Source organism: Chelonia mydas, chromosome 2 (assembly GCF_015237465.2).
Source record: "Chelonia mydas isolate rCheMyd1 chromosome 2, rCheMyd1.pri.v2, whole genome shotgun sequence".
Lineage (NCBI taxonomy): Eukaryota > Metazoa > Chordata > Testudines > Cheloniidae > Chelonia > Chelonia mydas.
The window spans coordinates 197640047-197657250 of NC_057850.1; the positions used below are offsets into that span (position 1 = coordinate 197640047).

Below are 17204 nucleotides of genomic sequence, written 5' to 3' on the forward strand. Positions count from 1 at the left end.
GAAGAAAGAATGTTATAAATAGAGGCAATTGAAAAACAAGAACATTTGAAACAGGGACATGAATTGGTAGTAGTAATAGGATTGGATAAAAAAATCTAAATTAAAAAATACCCTAAACTTAGCGCACAGTACCAGTATCATCCTAAATAATTTTCTAAATTGCACTGAAGATAACAACAAAAACAGAAGGGAAAATGTGTATGAAACTGTGTAGATTTAATGTGAAAGGAAACATAAACCAGCAGGTAACATTTGTATGAAACCCTCAAACATTTATACAGTCATTTATCCCTTTTAATCTGTGTTGCACCTTGCAGTATGTATAAAATATATAGGCATAATGTGCCAAGAGGATTGTGGTTTCCCTGGAGGCTACCAATCCTCTGTTGCACGAGTTGGCTTGTGGAACAAAGACTATGTTGATAAATGCAAAGGTCTTTTCCAAGGGCGAGCGGATGTGCTGTTGAAGAATTTAGACCTTTATACTGGAGCCTGCATTAATTTAACGCATAGGCCAAGCGTTGTCCTCAATTTTCATTTTAAGTGTACCATGAAAACTGTAACACCAATAAATGTACTTTCTAAAGATAAAGGCTCAAATCCTGTTTACCCAATCAAAACTGCTGTTGACTTCACTCTCTGTCTTCCCCTTTTTCATGAATTATTTGAAATTCTCTTGTTACCTTTTGGAAACCACCCCTGAAGCTTCAGTGAGATTTCTGTGTACTAATTACCTTGTGAATATGGAAAAGCCTCATAATATAATGCATATAACCTACTTTGTTCTTCTATGCTTGATTAAGAAAAAACAATAATTCCAAAATTATTCTCTGTTGGTTTGGATGGAAATTTGTAGGCTGATGCAGTGTTCTTTGTACCTTTTTAATTCCTCACAGTTACCAGATAGCAAATTTTAATGACAATAGGGTTCAGTGATAATACATAAGAGGCTCTCAAAAATTGTACATTTCCTTTTTGAGGAGATTATTTCTCATTTACTGTAGAATGCAATAAAATGAATAAAGTTTGTATAGCTTGCTATTTATTTAAAGCTATAGTATGTGTATACTTGGTACAAATATGCTCGTGATATTGTAAACATCTGTCTTGGGCCAAACTTGGTTAATTTAGATTGGCAAAGATTCTCAGTTTGTTTCTCTATTGTTTCACTAGCATTAGAATGTGGAGTAAAAACTTGCCAGGTACATGGAAAGCATATCAAAAGGAGCCAGAAAAAAAAGTGTGTGAAATGCCCATATGAAAAGAAGTGCATATTAAAAAGAACAGAAAAGTTCCACAGAGTGTATAGTTAACCTCTGAAACTCATTGCCATAAATTGTTATTGAGGCAAAGATCTTAGAAAGATTAAAAATGACTGCATAAGAATATAATAATAATAAATGAATGGTAAGTACATGAACAAGAACATTCACAGATACATTAGCAAGAGAATACGAAATAATAAGGTGTATCAACCCTCGCATGTCAAGCTACCACAAATTACCTGATTTTGGAAGAAACTTCTCCAGATGGTAAGTTATTTCATAATCGTTGGGTTTCTTGAATCTTACTTTAAAGCACATGTAATGTCCACTGGCTATGACAGGATGTGACTGGTTGGATTACTGGTGTGAGCCAATATGACAATTCCTAGATTCCTTTCTAAAGATGTTGAAATCTTGAAATGAATGGGGTATATTGGCTGAAGCTGGGCCTAGGTAGCTTTAAGTAACATGACCAGCACTCACCCCATAACTCAGCCATTTACCCACTTTCTCCAGTTTGTGGCTCACATTCGTACATGGATGGAATGTTATAATTTTGAACACTTTTTTCAATTTAAGCATAATTAGACTTTAACATGTGGCATGTAAATTATCTTTCTGCCTCCACATGTCTGGTTCTATAGTCCTTATGTGAGGAAAAACTCCCTATCAACTTGGGCAATGGCAGCAAATCATCCCCTCCTGCATTGATGTTATGTGGGAAGGGACATAATCACAAAGTTCTCTTCACAGAGCTCCCTATGAATTCTGCCATTGGAGGGATGGGGTTGGGCTCTTCCTACCTTCAGGGCCATCTGAGCCGAAGTGCTATGCTCCTGCACCTGGTGTGGGCCACCCCCATTCTTCCAAGTTCATGGGTCATAAAGGTTAAATGCAATTCAGTATGGGCAGAAGATGTGGAAGCAACAGCTTTTTCAGTAGTGGAAATGACTGAAGTAATCGTATCCCCTGTTTCCCATGATGGGTCCAAAGAAGTTCGATTTACTATTCATTGTTGGAGGCAGTTTCATGATAGAATGCTGTACACAGGGTAGAGTGTGCATAAAATAACCCCACTGATTTTTTTTCCCCTCAAGCCTGTTGTTCTTTCCCCTTTTGTTTCTCCCTTATCCCTGCTCTGGTCTGTTAGACTTGCCTCCACTTTGCACTCCTTCTTTCTCTGTGCCCCTGCCAGTGTCAGATGAAGGTGTGAATCATACTAGCATAATTAGTGGGGCATGTAGATTGAACAGAAGCTGTCTGACAGGCTGTGGATAGTTGCAGGAGGAGCATCAGATGAATTCCTTAGTTTCTCTTAAAAAAACTAAAACAAGCCCAGCCAGTGTGCAGTCTCACATGTTTTAATATTCTTTGGAGAAGCTACTATGTCCCCTATAAACTCATCCTGCTGGACAGAGACTGTAAGAACAGGAGCTAGGGAGAGAAAATCACTTATGCAGAAATTTATACAATTTCTGATGTGGTACTTTACTGTCTTATCAAATTAAATTTTGATGGGTAATCGGAACACTTTCTAGATTTGACTAATAATGATATCTCTGTTATTTCCTGGAGGTAACAGAAGAATAAATATATATTTATTTTTAAAAGTGTCCTTTATGCTCAGTTCTTGCCTTCTTGAGATACTACGATTTTGCGTTTGAATGTGTTGTTTAAATTTAACATTTATTAGATATTGTCATAAAAGTAAGCATGAGGAGCTTATTGAACATTCATCTTGTTTAAATTCCAGATTTCTCTTGCATATTCATCACTGTTTTCTTTGTTGGGAATATGTAATATACTGCCCTTCAAAGTCAAAAGAAAAACTACTGAGAATGTCACTTAACATAATAAATCAAGAAAACAGCATGAAATATTAACAACCAGTCTCTTGCCTGACTATGACGGAGTCTGAACTCTGCTTTGAGATTATTTTGCTTGGAGGTTCTTTAGAATTTTGGAATCTCCATTGCTCTCCATTCTCATCTCTTTAAAATAATAATAATAATAAATAAGTCAATAATGTAGGTTTAATTAAATATTACTTTAAAACCATTGGGCTCAGCTCATAACAATTGCATTTTAATATTAATGTCTCAAATGATTAAATCGAAGCAACATAGTGTCAGAGACATCTTATTTCTTCTGTAAGTCTAATTAGTTTAGCATTTCAGTCAGATTGTTTACCTTGCTTTCAGTTCAAGCATTCTTAGGAATTATTATTATTTTATTTTATGATTTTACAATGCTGTCCAGACACAAATACTCATGGGAAATGTGTTTACTGCTTTGTGTTTTCTCCAAGTTGTACTAACAATGTTATCATTGCTTGCCGATGAAGGAAATTTCTTGTATATTGTGATTCTTTGATGACACTTTCATTGCTGTTGACAAGAACCTATTTGCAGCCTTAATAAGGAAATGCTTTTAACAGTTAAGAAAAAACCAACTTGATTGTATGGCAAACCAATGCAAACTATTTACGGTTGTGCCAAAGAAAGTTCAGCTCTGTCATATGTAACGTGGGAAAAAACTTTGTTTGTAATGGGCAACTGTTTATTTCCTTTTGCTTGGAACCGGCATTTAGAGCTTGATCTTACATTTATTATGTCAATGACAAAGCTCTTGTTGGCTTTAATTGTGCAGAATCATGGCCTCAGAGAATACCAATATTTCTCTGGTAATATTTATACCATGTTCAAATATAACCTTCTTGACCACTCCTCTTCAGAATAACTAATTAGACTTATTGAAGGTTAATTGTTGGAAGGAATGGTGATGGTGACCCCTTTCAGTGTTCAAAACCAACTGTTCAATTAACTATTGAAAAATACATAGTGCTTGCATTACAATAGCTTTTAAATTTTCTGATTTATAAGAGGGCAAATTGACCCTTTCAGGCCTATGCTGTATCATTACACCATGCTGGGAAGGTCAATGCTCTATCATAGTGGTTTTCAACCTTTTTTCATTTGCAGACCCCTACAAAATTTCAAATGGAGGTGTGAACCCCTTTGGAAATCTTAGACGTAGTCTGCAGACACACAGGGTCGAAGACCCTTCTTCTATGGTAATGACAACCTTTTGCTGACCCCTTAAACATAGCTGGCGGCCTCCCATGGGTCTGCGGACCACAGGTTGAAAACCACTGCTCTATCACTAAGGGCTATATACTCCACACCTTAATCCCACAGAGTGAGGTTAGGGCCTGTGTGAAGTGGAAGTGAGGCTCTGTGAGTTGTTCCTTCATGTAGCTGCCAATGTCCTGTCTGCCCTGTGTGGTTGTTGGGCAAAAAAAGGGGGGGAATGGCTAGGGAACAACTGGGAGAGGTCAGGGAGTAGTGAGTCGCATGTTTCTCCTCCTAATGTGGCCTCATGTCTGCATTTTAAAAAAAAATGCTGCTCAGAGCCCATTAACTCCTCCTTGCAGCTCTGTGTACACCCTTCTCCACACAGAAAAGTGACTAAACGCAACTGTACCCCAGGAATAAATGAGTGTGTAGCAAGAGAGCTTGTCAGGGCCAGGGGTGATTGAGAGGAACATAGAGGATGACCCTCTCAGCATCTTCTCAGGGATCGGTGGTGTGTGGTCCTTAGTAACTTCTGTGTCCACACCTTCTGTCCCACCTACATTGCCACTAGCATTGTGGTGCAAGGGAGGATACAGTGATGCTACTCACCCTCCCTCACAGCAGTTTTTCATGGAAGTGTTCCACTCTTGTGCATTTTTACTCAGGAGGGGAACTTAAGAGTCTAGAGTAGAAATCCTTGCTGAGAGAGACAACATGGCCCCCTTCACTAAATGGAGAACTGAAACAGTGACAATTAAAAGCCTGTTTGAAAATTCTTTAAAAACATGTCCTCGTCAATATTTATCTATCTAATGCATTGAAAGTAATTACTGGAATTTTCCTTTAAAATCAAGCTGGGCAGGCTTTGCTGTCAGGGTGAAGCTGATTTGGCTCAGGAAAAAAAACCTATAATTTTTTTTCTTGATCTGAACAAAGATTTTCAAGATTCTTTTCTTGAAATATGGGCTTTTCTGCAAAGACCAATTTCTTCCCCAGTTCTAGCATCTTCAACCTGTGCTGACTTCATGTGTACTACAGGTTGCTAAAAGGTCGTAATTTCAGCAGCTCTGATAAAATGCATCCTCAATACTTGTGGACAATTACCTGTCAAACTTGTTCATGCAACTTGTTCACACTTGTTCATGCAAATTAGAGCTGGTCGGAAACCAAATTTCTGTTTCATGGGAAATTCTGAAATTAGAATTTTTGTTTGTTGCTTTGTTCTGAAACAGCAAAACAGCCAAAATTTTGAAACTTCCTGTGGGACAAAAATTCTCCAAAATTTCTAATCAGAACCACAGAAACATTTCATTTCAATAATGTTGAATCATTTTGATAATGTCAATGGTTTATGATATTTAAATATATATTATATAAATAAAATAGTTGAAACAAAATGAATCAAATTCATAAACTAGAAATGTCTTGATGTTATTGAAACAAAGTCTAAACAATAAGTAGATTTTGTCCAGTCAACATTTTTGTTGAAACTGGTACATTCCTGTGAAACATTTAGATTTTGATAAAACTGCCTTTTCCATCAGAAAACTCTTCTGTCGGAAAAACAAACTTTTTTTGTATTTATTGCAAATACAGATTTTTTTTGTACGTGCCCATGGATATGCCTTCAAGTATTGAAGGTTGTACTTTAGAAGCCTGTTTAGAACTTGGACTTAAGGAAACTAAAGCCTGGTTTTTATTAATATTTATTTAAATTAAGCAAAATAGGGTGTGTTGGAAAGGAGTAAATATTAAATAAAAGTACCGGTCCTCATGCGAACTAAATGTCATGTGCTTTCCTCTGAGATCCTACACACAGAGGATAGATAATTACATAGAAAAGAGTCATTCACCACATCTTCCTATTCTGTCTATACAACTGGTGGGTTGCTAAAAGAGGCAGTAAATATGGCCAGGAATTCACACATAGACCCAGGGTTTGTGAGTAAAAATGTCAGAAACCCTGTGAGCACAGGGCTAATTTATTCATCATCCATGCCTGTGCTCAGTTGTAAACCCCCTACTCCTAGCGCTGGCCTCACTGCTGCTCTCTGGATGTGCTACCATTAGCTTCCTCCCAGCAGATTTGTAGTTGTGACCCTGCGAGTGAGCTTTGCAGGATGCAACAGAGCAAGCTGATGCTGATGTAGACGTCAAGCCTGCAATCAGCTCCTTCTAGATGCCGGGGTCTGCCTGCTCCATTGTAAAACCCTGCAGGATGTCCACTAATGTGGCCTGGCGCACTGCAGCTTTACTACTATACTAGTGGAGCATTGCCTTTACCTGTTTTCATCTTATGCACCAAGTGTGCACCATGTTTTAGCCATGTGCTACTACAGACTGCTTGCCTTTGCACCACATAACAGAGAAGATATATGTATATTCTGCGTATACATATTTCTTTTTAAATATGTATTTTTTGCCTTTTGTTATAAAAAATTCCAAATAGACCATTTTTTGTTACATCACACTGCAAACTGGGCAGCCATCTAGATCTTTTGGGATTTCAGAATAATTGCCTAATGATGAGAAGGATTACTGCAGGCATGAAAACCTCTGTACAAGGGAACACAAGTGAGTTAAAATGGGTCCAAAAAAATAAACATTGATTTTATGCAACAATTTTATCAGCAGTGTCACTGTCCTCACGGGGTAAATTAGCCTCTAGCAGTTGTGGGTGACTGTGGCCAAGGGCTAAAAAGCTCAATCTAGGAAGTATGTTAAAAGTTAATGCTCTAAAGTCACATTAGGTAAAAATATTAATAAATAAATAGATTTTTTTAAAAGAAAAATCCCATAACATAGGTTGTTACAGCTTATAGTGAAGCACTATGCCCATTCTCCTTTTTCTAATTTTTTAAGTGGCAGTGCTCAGAAGTTGAGGCTCTAAATTTCACTTGTCTTAAAAATGTTATAATCTGGTTGAGGGATTTCCTCTAGTTTTCTAACTATCTTAAAAATATTTTTAAAAATACTCCTCTAGTGCAGAGAGATTAAATAAATACAACTTTGGCAGATAACTAACAAATGCTCTTCCCGGGGCTATGTTGAGTTCCTTGATTATGTGGTTGCACAAGTAGAAAGAAAACAAAAGGAGTAATGTTTACTTTAGTTGTGTTAGAAACAGAAGGTATGGAGAAGGACATTACTCCTTGTCAAATGGGAAAGGTTAAAATTCAGGGGAAAGACATATTAAGTCAAACTAACTCAATAGCTTTCTAACTATTTCTAACAAGCCTCGTGGATAAGGGACAAGTGGTAGATGTGGTATATCTTGACTTTAGTAATGCTTTTGATACTGTCTCACATAACCTCATAAACAAACTAGGGAAATACAACCAGATGAAGCTACTATAAGGTTGGTGCAGAATTGGTTGGAAAATCATTCCCAGAGAGTAGTTATCAGTGGTTTACTGGAAGGGCATTATCAAGTGTCCATTTCTGTTCAATATCTTCATCAATGATTTAGATAATGGCTAAGGTTAAGATTCTGTTGTTGGTATTTTTAGTAAAAGTCAGGGAAAAATTTATGGAAGCCCGCCACCTGTCCCTGACTTTTTCTACAAGTACCCTGAGGGGAGGTCAAACAGAGCGCTGTTGGGGCTTGCAGCTGCTCCAGCCCTGCCCCTGCTCCTGTGGCAGGGGCTCACCCAGCCCTGGCTGCTGCTCCAGTGGGCCAGGGACTGCTGCTCTGGCGGCAGGCTGTCAGTCAGCAGTTCGGCAGTCCTGGGGCTGACCTCTGGTCAGGTTTCTGGGGGCCACTGCTCCAGCATCCCTGGGGCTGGCCACTGGCTGCTGTTCCAGTGGCCTTGGGGCTGACTGCTAGCCAGATGTTCCAGGGGCCACTGCTCTGGGGCTGGCTGCTGCTCCTCTGGTGGCCCCAAGGCTGGCTGCCGGCCGCTGCAACAACAGACCAGGGGCTGACCGCTAGCCAGCTGTTTTGGTGGCCGCTGCTCCGGCAGCCCCAGTACTAACAGTTTCTCTAGCCCTACCCAGAAGAAGTCTCAGAGGTCCCAGAAAGTCATGGAATCCATGACCTCTGTGACAGAATCGTATCCTTAATAATGGCATAGCGAGCACACTTATAACATTTGCAGATGATACCAAGCTGGGAGGGGTTGCAAGTGCTTGGGAGGAGAGGATTAAAATTCAAAATGAACTGGACAAACTGGAGAAATGGTCTGAAGTAAATAGGATGAAATTCAACAAGGACAAATGCAAAGTACTGCATTAGGAAGGAACAATCAGTTGCACACATGCAAAATGGGAAATGGCTGCCTAAGAAGAAGTACTGCGAGAGGGGATCTGGGGGTCATAGCAGATCACAAGCTAAATATGAGTCAACAGTGTAACACTGGTGCCAAAAAAGCAAACATTGTTCTGGGATGTGCTAGCAGGAGTGTTGTAAGCAAGACACGAGAAGTAATTCTTCCGCTCTACTCCATGCTGATTAGGTCTCAACTGAAGTACTGTGTTCAGTTCTGGGTGCCACATTTCAGGAAAGATACGGACAAATTGGAGAAAATCCAGAGAAGAGCAACAAAAACGATTAAAGGTCTAGAAAACATGACCTATGAGGGAAGACTGAAAAAATTGGGTTTGTTTGGTCTGGAAAAGAGAAGACTGAGAGGGGACATGATAACAGTTTTCAAGTACATAAAAAGTTGTTACAAGGAGGAGGGAGAAAAATTCTTCTCCTTAACCTCTGATGATAGGACAAGAAGCTTAAATTGCAGAAAGGGTGGCTTAGGTTGGACATTAGGAAAAACTTCCTGTGAGGGTAGTTAAGCACTGGAATAAATTGTCTGTGGAATCTGCATCATTAGAGATTTTTAAGAGCAAGTTAGACAAACACCTGTCAGGACTGGCCTAGAATACTTAGTCCTGCCATGAGTATAGGGGACTGGACTAGAAGACCTCTCAACGTCCCTTCCAGTCCTACAATTCTATGAATCTATGATTCTATGATTATTTTCAGATTTTGTTAAGATATTTGCATAATATGAAAAGTTTAATATATTTATATGATTGTCCTCCTAATCATGGGTGAGGACAACTGATGTATTATTTCACATAATTTCCTTATAGTTCTTATTTGTGAAAGGTGTAGACTGCAGCTTCCCAGAGTTATCCAAGTCTAATTGTTTGATACAGGTGGAACAGCCCACTGCGTTTGTAATATTCTTCTCTCTTAATATCTGATAAAGGATGCATCTGCTTATCTCAGCATAGACCCTAGCACAATTGCTATGGGTGTTTTGGCTTAATTCCAGGGGTTATGGAGTCCTTAAGGGAACAACAGTATTTATAAACATTGGCCCAGAACCACAAAAAGACTTGTTCTAATTGTCACATTAAGCTCCTAAAGCCAACATTTAGGCACCAGAGTTCATCAAAACCTCACTCATCTGCTGCCTAATTCTGTTTATGTCTAAAATCCCTTGGCGCCTCAGTTTCCACCATTAAAGTTCCCTAGGCCAGCGGTTCTCAATTGTTGGTCAGGACCCCAAAGTGGGTTGGACCCCTTTTTAATGGGGTCACCAGGGCTAGCTTAGACTACGTGGGGCCCGGGGCTGAAGCAGAACCCTGAATCCCACCGCCAGGGGCTCAAGCCCAAGGGCTTCAGTCCTGGGGATTGGGGGTCAGGTTACAAGCCCCCTGCCTTGGGCTGAAGCCCTGGGGCTTTGGCTTTGCCCCCCTCCCTCCCAAGGTGGTGGGGCTTGGGCCCCCCTTCTCCCCCCACCTGAGGTGGTGGGACTCGGGCAGGCTCAGGCTTTGGTCCCCCCTCCTGGGGTCATGTAGTAATTTTTGTTGTCAGAAGGGGGTAATGGTGCAATGAAGTTTGAGAACCCCTGCCCTCAGCAAAGCCTAAGTCCTTTTTGTGGATTTAGCCCATTGTCTTTTGGAACAGATCACCTTGTGATTCAGGGACAAGACCTGGGATAGCCATAAGTGGGTGAACACTGGGAGCTTTGGACATCACCAGTGCCACTTTCTATGCAAACAGGGGGACAGTGCTACCAAAGTAAATACTCTCTATATCTCTCCGTGGCTTCTGAGAGGGTCACTATGGTTGACAAAAGTCCAAATTATCCTCTCTGGTGCAACAAGCAGAGGAGACAGAGATCCATTGGACTCTGTCCTGTGGGACACTAGGGGAGTTGCAGATTTATGGCATCATCTGCTCATCATAAGAACTTGTTAGAAGCCTCTCTGCAGGGACTAGGCTTTGCAGGGTTTTGGGGAAGAAGAAGATGGACCTAGGTACTAGTCGCTCTCTGTGGCGCCATTCCTTGCTAGCCTTTCTGAGTTCTATTTCAAATTCCAAGAGGAAGTTAATGCTGTTGGAAGCAGTGTTGATTTCTGTGGATTCTCCTGCTCAGCTGCTAGTTTGCAGCCAGAAAGGGTTCACCAAATGGTAGCCTTGTTCCAGAAAGAGCTGTGCAGTCAGGAGAAGATGAGGCCACCAGAACAACTCCAAGGAGTCCCCTTGCTGTAGCTGCCTCTTCATCTGTGATTCTCAGTCTTCGCTTCCCTGTGGACCTCAGGATCTGTGAGGTTGGGAAATTGCACCTCCACCTTGCACTGCCCCTCAGATAGGCCCAAGCACCTGAGGGAACAATCCCCTTCAAATTTTTTACAGTTCACCCTCTAGAATTCTGTGTCTGCTCTGCCTCCCTGTGTTTCTCTGCAGGAGGGAAACGATCTGAGATCTCTCCTATTAGCAATATAGAGTTTATGAGCTAACCCTGAAGTTGTAGACTCCAGGAAACTCATGGCCCTTATGGATGTCAGTTGTTTCATGGGGGAATATTCTTTTCCTTCTCTAGGATCTGTAAGATACTGTTTAATCTGTTGGTAATGAGTACTGCTGGAAATAGTTGCAGCTTCAATTATCAGCCAAGCAGCAACCTAATTTGCCTGGGAATCAGTTCCAAACACACCCCACACTTCTGTTTCTACTTTCAACTTTAGCTAAATTGAAAAATACAGCATCTGTCATTTACAAGCTTCTCACATTCTCGTCTAAACCTAGACTGAATAAACAGAGCAATCACTGAGGTCAGGAGGTGAAGTGTAACAATAAACATGGAAATGTGGAGCAGAATCTGCAAAAATGTTAGTAGAGCTACAGACACTTTAAAACCAAGATTGACACCACAGAGAAAAACCTGTTCAGAATTTACTGGACCTGTGGCAGGATACACAGGTTTGCCGTGTGTAATTATTGTAAATACTGGAATTGTGGAAAGGTTTGCTCTGCCACTGACCTGCTGTGTGACCTTGGGTATGACACTTTACTTCACAGCTTCAGTTTTCCCATCTTTAAAATGTGGAAGGTGAAAAATGCTATCAGTTATTGAAGTCAAAAGGACTTTTTTCATTGACTTTAATTGAGGGTTGGATGAGGCTCTATGAGAGTGTTAAGATAGATGGAAATAATACTAAGGATTTTTAAAGTGCTTGTCTTGGGGCACAAATATGTTTGCTTTGACATTTTCCCATCGTATTCGGCATTTGGGAGGAAGTAATTAGGCAACTGTCTCATACTAATGTGCTGACCGCTGTTCCCTCTAAGCTGCGCACGTGTGCGCGCGCACACAGATCCTAAACCCCATGCACACGGCAAAACACTGCGTGCACAAAAATTTGCACAGAAGCACAATAATTTGCACAGAAGAAATATTTTGCGCACACGGCCTGTCAAAAATTAGAGGGAACGTTGGTGCTGACCTTCTTTTAGATCCCCAAATCTTTCTTTTAGGGTGTATGCAAAATAATCCAGACATAGGTAAAGACACATTCAGTGTCCATGCCCAAGGTAAGCATGAGTAAGGCTGCGAGTTTGTCACAGATTCCGTGACTTTCCATGATCTCCGTGACTTTTGCAGCGGCTGGTGCACCTGGCTCAGAGGCAGCTCAGGCAGCCCCTGTACCAGTCATACCGGCCTCTGCTGGGGCAGTTCTTGGGCCACTGCCCCCCGCCCCCCCAGCACAGTTTGGGTGTGGGAGGGGACAGGGGTTGGGGCAGAGGACGGGGTGAGGCGGACTCTCAGCAGCGCTTACCTGGGAGTCTCCCCGGAAGCAGTGACATCCCCCCCTCAGCTCCTAGGTGAAGGCATGGCCAGGCAGCTCTGTGCGCTGCCTCTGCCTGCAGGCATGGCCCCTGCAGCTCCCATTGTTCCTTAAACAAGAGCTCTGAGAAGTGAAATCACCCCTATTCATTGATGTAGGGTGTTAACTCTGAAGCATACCGAGGATAAATCAATGTCAACATTAACTGTCAACATTTTAGCAAAAATGTTCTGGTGGTGAGTTTTTATATCTCAAAACATAGGGTAGACTAGATAACCTAGCTCTTTACTTTCCACTGGCTAGTGTGGCATTGTTCTCTACTACATATGCTCCAGGGGTTTGTCGAGGTCAGTTCTAAATTTCTCACACAATAGGGCTCCCACCATTCCCTTTGAGAAACTATTCCATATTCTTGATAGATCTCACTGTTAGAAAGCTATTTCAGCCTACATTTTCTTTTTATTAATATCATTACTTCTCGTATACTCTGGGGCTCACAGTGAATAGTCATTAGAAGAAGTGGAAGGGAGAGCCCTCCAGAGGAGGTAGGCGTTTTGAACAACACATAAGTAGAGTTTGGACACTTGGGCTTTTCCCTCCACTTTACTCCCTAACAGGACCAATATAATTAACAGCGTGTTTCATTATTTATATTTATTATACATTATTTATTGGATAGCTCTTTTTATGAATCCCAAGAGATTTGTGTGCTGTTATAGATCTTAGAGAGCTGAAGTGTCTGTCACCATGTACATTTCTTAGGTTTCTCTCTTTATTTACACAATTAAAAAACTGTGTCATATAGCCTTCAATCAAAAGCTTCATTATCCTTGTCTGGAACACGTTCTTATGTGTTAAGAAAAAGTGTACATGGCATAGCTATCCTATTATTATTTAAATTATTCCTCACTATTATTGGTTTTGAATATTTATTAGTTTTTGATAACTTCTTTCATTATTCATAAAGGATACCCACACAATCTGATGGGAAATGAAATACAATAAACCTTTATTTTGCATAACTAGCATCTTTCAACAAACTCTATTCCAGTGCAACTTACAGCAAGGGTCCAGTCCTGTGGGGAGCAGAGCACTTCCTGCAAACGGCTGAGTGCTCTCAACTCCCATCGATTTCAGTGGGCATTGAGGGCACTTGGCACCTCACCTCACAAAACTAGGCTCTTGGGTTGTAGTTAGTTAAAAAATAAATGATAGCCGAGGGAGAGAGGAATTAAACAGCAAAGTCAGGGAGGAAAGATGTGTTTGCAGATAACACTTGAAAAAGTATGGAGGGTGGCTGAGGCAGGTGCAGGAAGGTTGTTGTAAATGATTTACAGAGTCTCTTGTCAAGTATGCAGGGCTACTGGGATAAGATAGGATCTGTCAGACTGGATCAGACCCAAGGTCCATCTGTTTGTAGTAGCCGGCACCAGGTGCTTCAGAGAAAGGGATAATCGCAGTAGGTAGAGTGTGGGTGGGAAGATTATCCCACTTATTATGACTGGATATTCTTTTCATTCATATGAATATCCATTTTTTAAAATCTTGCTGGGATCTTGGCCTCAATGGCATTATGTTGCAATGCGTCCCGCACTCTGTGCATTGTGCGGAAAAAAGAGTGCTTCCTTCTATTATTTTTGAATTTGTCATCTTTTACATTCATTAATGAATGTCCCCTTGTTCTTGTGTTATATTTTGACCATTGGTGCTGATCATTATAGTGGGATAGAATGATGTCTCCTGAAACTTGGAATGGTGCCTACTGCTGCATGCTTACTAAGTCTTCCCTCCCCATGCTATCCATGAAAAATCCAGCAAACTTTGTATTTCATTGTGAGTCTGACCCTTTACGTCTAATTGGACAAGTCATTTATGCAGTAATTAACCCTTTTGCAAAACAATCTGTTAACAATTCTGGAATCAAGTAAACCTCAGTTAGCTACAAGTAAATCAGATGGAATGGTGCACATCAGTGTGAAGCATGCTTACCTCCAAAGAGGCTGGAATACTAAAAAAGATAGTTTACTTTAGGATTATTGATCAATTTATTTTTTGTTTTTGTTTCCAGCTGAGCTACCAAGATCCTCTGCAATCAGGCTCTCTTCCTGGTGTGATCTTCCATCTCAGCTGCAAGAACTGTATCAGCAGGGTTTCATCTTGGCTGCTGTCCACCCTTTTGTGCAGCCAACTGATGAAAAAGAGAGGACTCCCCAGGAACAAATCTTCAGGGCTGTGCTGATCAAGAAGACAGAAAGGTAAAGCACTTCCAGTGAGCTGGGATAAAAATAGACAATGAGATTTCCTGCTGAGTTTTGACCTAGATCAGGAAATTATAGCAATGTCATTGCTAATGTTTGCTGTGCAAGGCTTGGATATTTATTTGTAGGCTTGAATAGACTTAACATGTTCTTCATGTTTATAATCCATCTGCATTTTGTCAGCTAAGACAGAAAATAACAAGTTGAAATCTGCTTTATATTTTGGAATGTGTTGTCATGAAAAAGCAAACAATCCCTGTGCCTAATAATTTGCTAAAACAGTCCATTTTGTGTCCTTTACTCTAATAATTTATTGGATTAAATGCAGCTAGAAAAATATTTACTTTGAAGAGGCATACAGCCAGTGGATAACACAATTAATCTGAAAATTGTAAAGTAACGTGCATTTTTGTACCTATCTACAAACTTTACCCCCAAAACTATAAGAGTACTTTTAATTTTCCAACCCAGTACAACTCATTTTAAATCAACAGAAAATGAGTCTGTTTGCTTTATTCTGTGTTTAAAATTGTACTGAGTATTTTTGTGTAATACATTCAGTGGCTAGGGATGAATAAATAAAAGGGAACACAATTCCTTCTATGTTTTAATCTCCCAATTTAATAAAAATCAATAGATTTTTCTGCTTAGTCATTCCAAAAAGAGAGAGAGAAATTGAGAATAAACATTCATAATAGAATTAAAATTTTTAGTAAAGAGTTTTTAAAAATACCTTTAGACTCATAAACTTTAAGGCCAGAAGGGACCATCATGATTATCTAGTCTGCCCTCTTGCATATTGCAGGCCACAGAACCTCACTGACCCACTGCTGTAGTAGGCCCATAACCTCTGGCTGAGTTACTGAAGTCCTCACATTTTTTATTTAAAGACTTCAAAGAGAATCCGTTTCATGCTGGATTGATAGCCATGGGGACCACAGTCCACTATTTGCAGGACAAGTACAAACAAGCAGTGCAGTCTTCTCATATCACAAATGCTTCTCAGCATTGCTATGATACGGTCTAGATTAAAGGCTTGACGCTGAAGCTTGCAAGGATTATCCCCTGCCTCAAAACACTAAGCCTGCTGTGGACGATGTTGAGCAATAGGCAGATACGTGTCCATTTGGATGACAAAGTCAGCTCGCCCCAGTTCCTCAACAATGGATTGCCATAAGGCTCAGTACTCATGCCAACGCTCTTCAATGCCTACACGAGCAATGTGCCACCAATGAAGTCGTGCAGATTTGTATATGTGGATGACTTTGCTCTGGCGACACAAGCAACCACCTTCAATAACATCAAGTCGACCTTGAACGGGGACCTAAACACCATGGAGGAGAATCTCCTGAAATGGAGGCTCAGGCCAAACCCTCACAAAACAGCAGTCACCTCATTCCATCTTGATAATAGGAATTCTAAGCGCACCCTGAAAGTGACCTTCTGCTGCAACACTGTGCAACATGACCTCTCTCCAGCTTATATAGGAGTGAAGCTGGACCGCACACTAACCTTCCACAACCAGCTGAAGAAGGTAGCCCCGAGACGAAGACAAGGGTCAACCCGGTCCAGAAACTGGCAAGCACAAGCTGAGGAGCATTAGTGCTATGGACATCAGTGATGGCCCTTGTGTATTCCCAAGCTGAGTACTGTACACCAGTGTGGACTGAAATAGCCATACTCAACTTGTTGATGTCCAACTAAACACTGCAGTGCGATGTATCACTGGAACCCTCAAGTTGACCCCAACACCCTGGCTGCCCCTGCTGTTGCACATCGCTTTCCCATATATTCACCGCAATGCCAGAACCCTCTGGGAAGTCCAGCGAATCGAGAAAAACTAATGTCTCCCCATCCACTAGGACCTCAACGATGTCCCTCACCACCGCTTGAAGTCATGCAAGCCCTTTTGGACCTATGCGCTTAACTTATAACAATGTGACTTCAACCCTGATGGAGCTTGGAAAGCTGAATGGAGTTCACAAGAAGTTACAAACACCTTGTGAAAGACCTGATGCAGAAGATCCCTGGCTTTGATCTTCCGTGAAGCTTATGGACAGCACCAAAGAGAATTTGCATAAACCATGGCAGATGTGGACACTTGATGCACAAATGGAAAATTAAAAGCCCTCCAATATGTGACTGTGGGCACCTCGAACAGACTGTGGAACATATAACAACATAATGCCTGCTTCACAAATACGAAGGAGGCATCACAGCATTACAATCCTCTACTCCTGATTCAATTATCTGACTTAACCATTTACATGTGAAATTATAGTTGTTGTTCTACATCTACATCAGCCATAAGAAGAAGAAGCCCTACTATGCTGGAATAATTTCCAGGAATTAGAGAGTATTTCATTCTCCATTGCCTATTCTTGTCCTTATCTTTTTCTGCTGAGGATTCAGGCAAGGAGGCTAATTGTGGTTTGGATACTTGTTCAATAGAAATTGGAGTCAGACCACTGTCTCACTTCATACAGCCTACCAAATGATCATCAGACAGTAGTGACTTGCCATTCCTACCA

At 40.8% G+C, this 17204-nt stretch overlaps 1 protein-coding gene across 7 annotated transcripts in view; it reads left to right on the plus strand.

Moving 5' to 3' along the window:
• The window catches only part of RFTN1 (raftlin, lipid raft linker 1), a 114517-nt gene that overhangs the window by 22384 nt on the left and 74929 nt on the right, over window positions 1-17204 (plus strand). For all 7 annotated transcript variants that reach the window (XM_027822000.3, XM_037890466.2, XM_027822007.3 and 4 more), the window contains exon 3: window positions 14484-14670. In XM_027822000.3, coding sequence (XP_027677801.1) covers window positions 14484-14670 — 187 coding nt within the window. The remainder of the gene's footprint in view (window positions 1-14483; window positions 14671-17204) is intronic.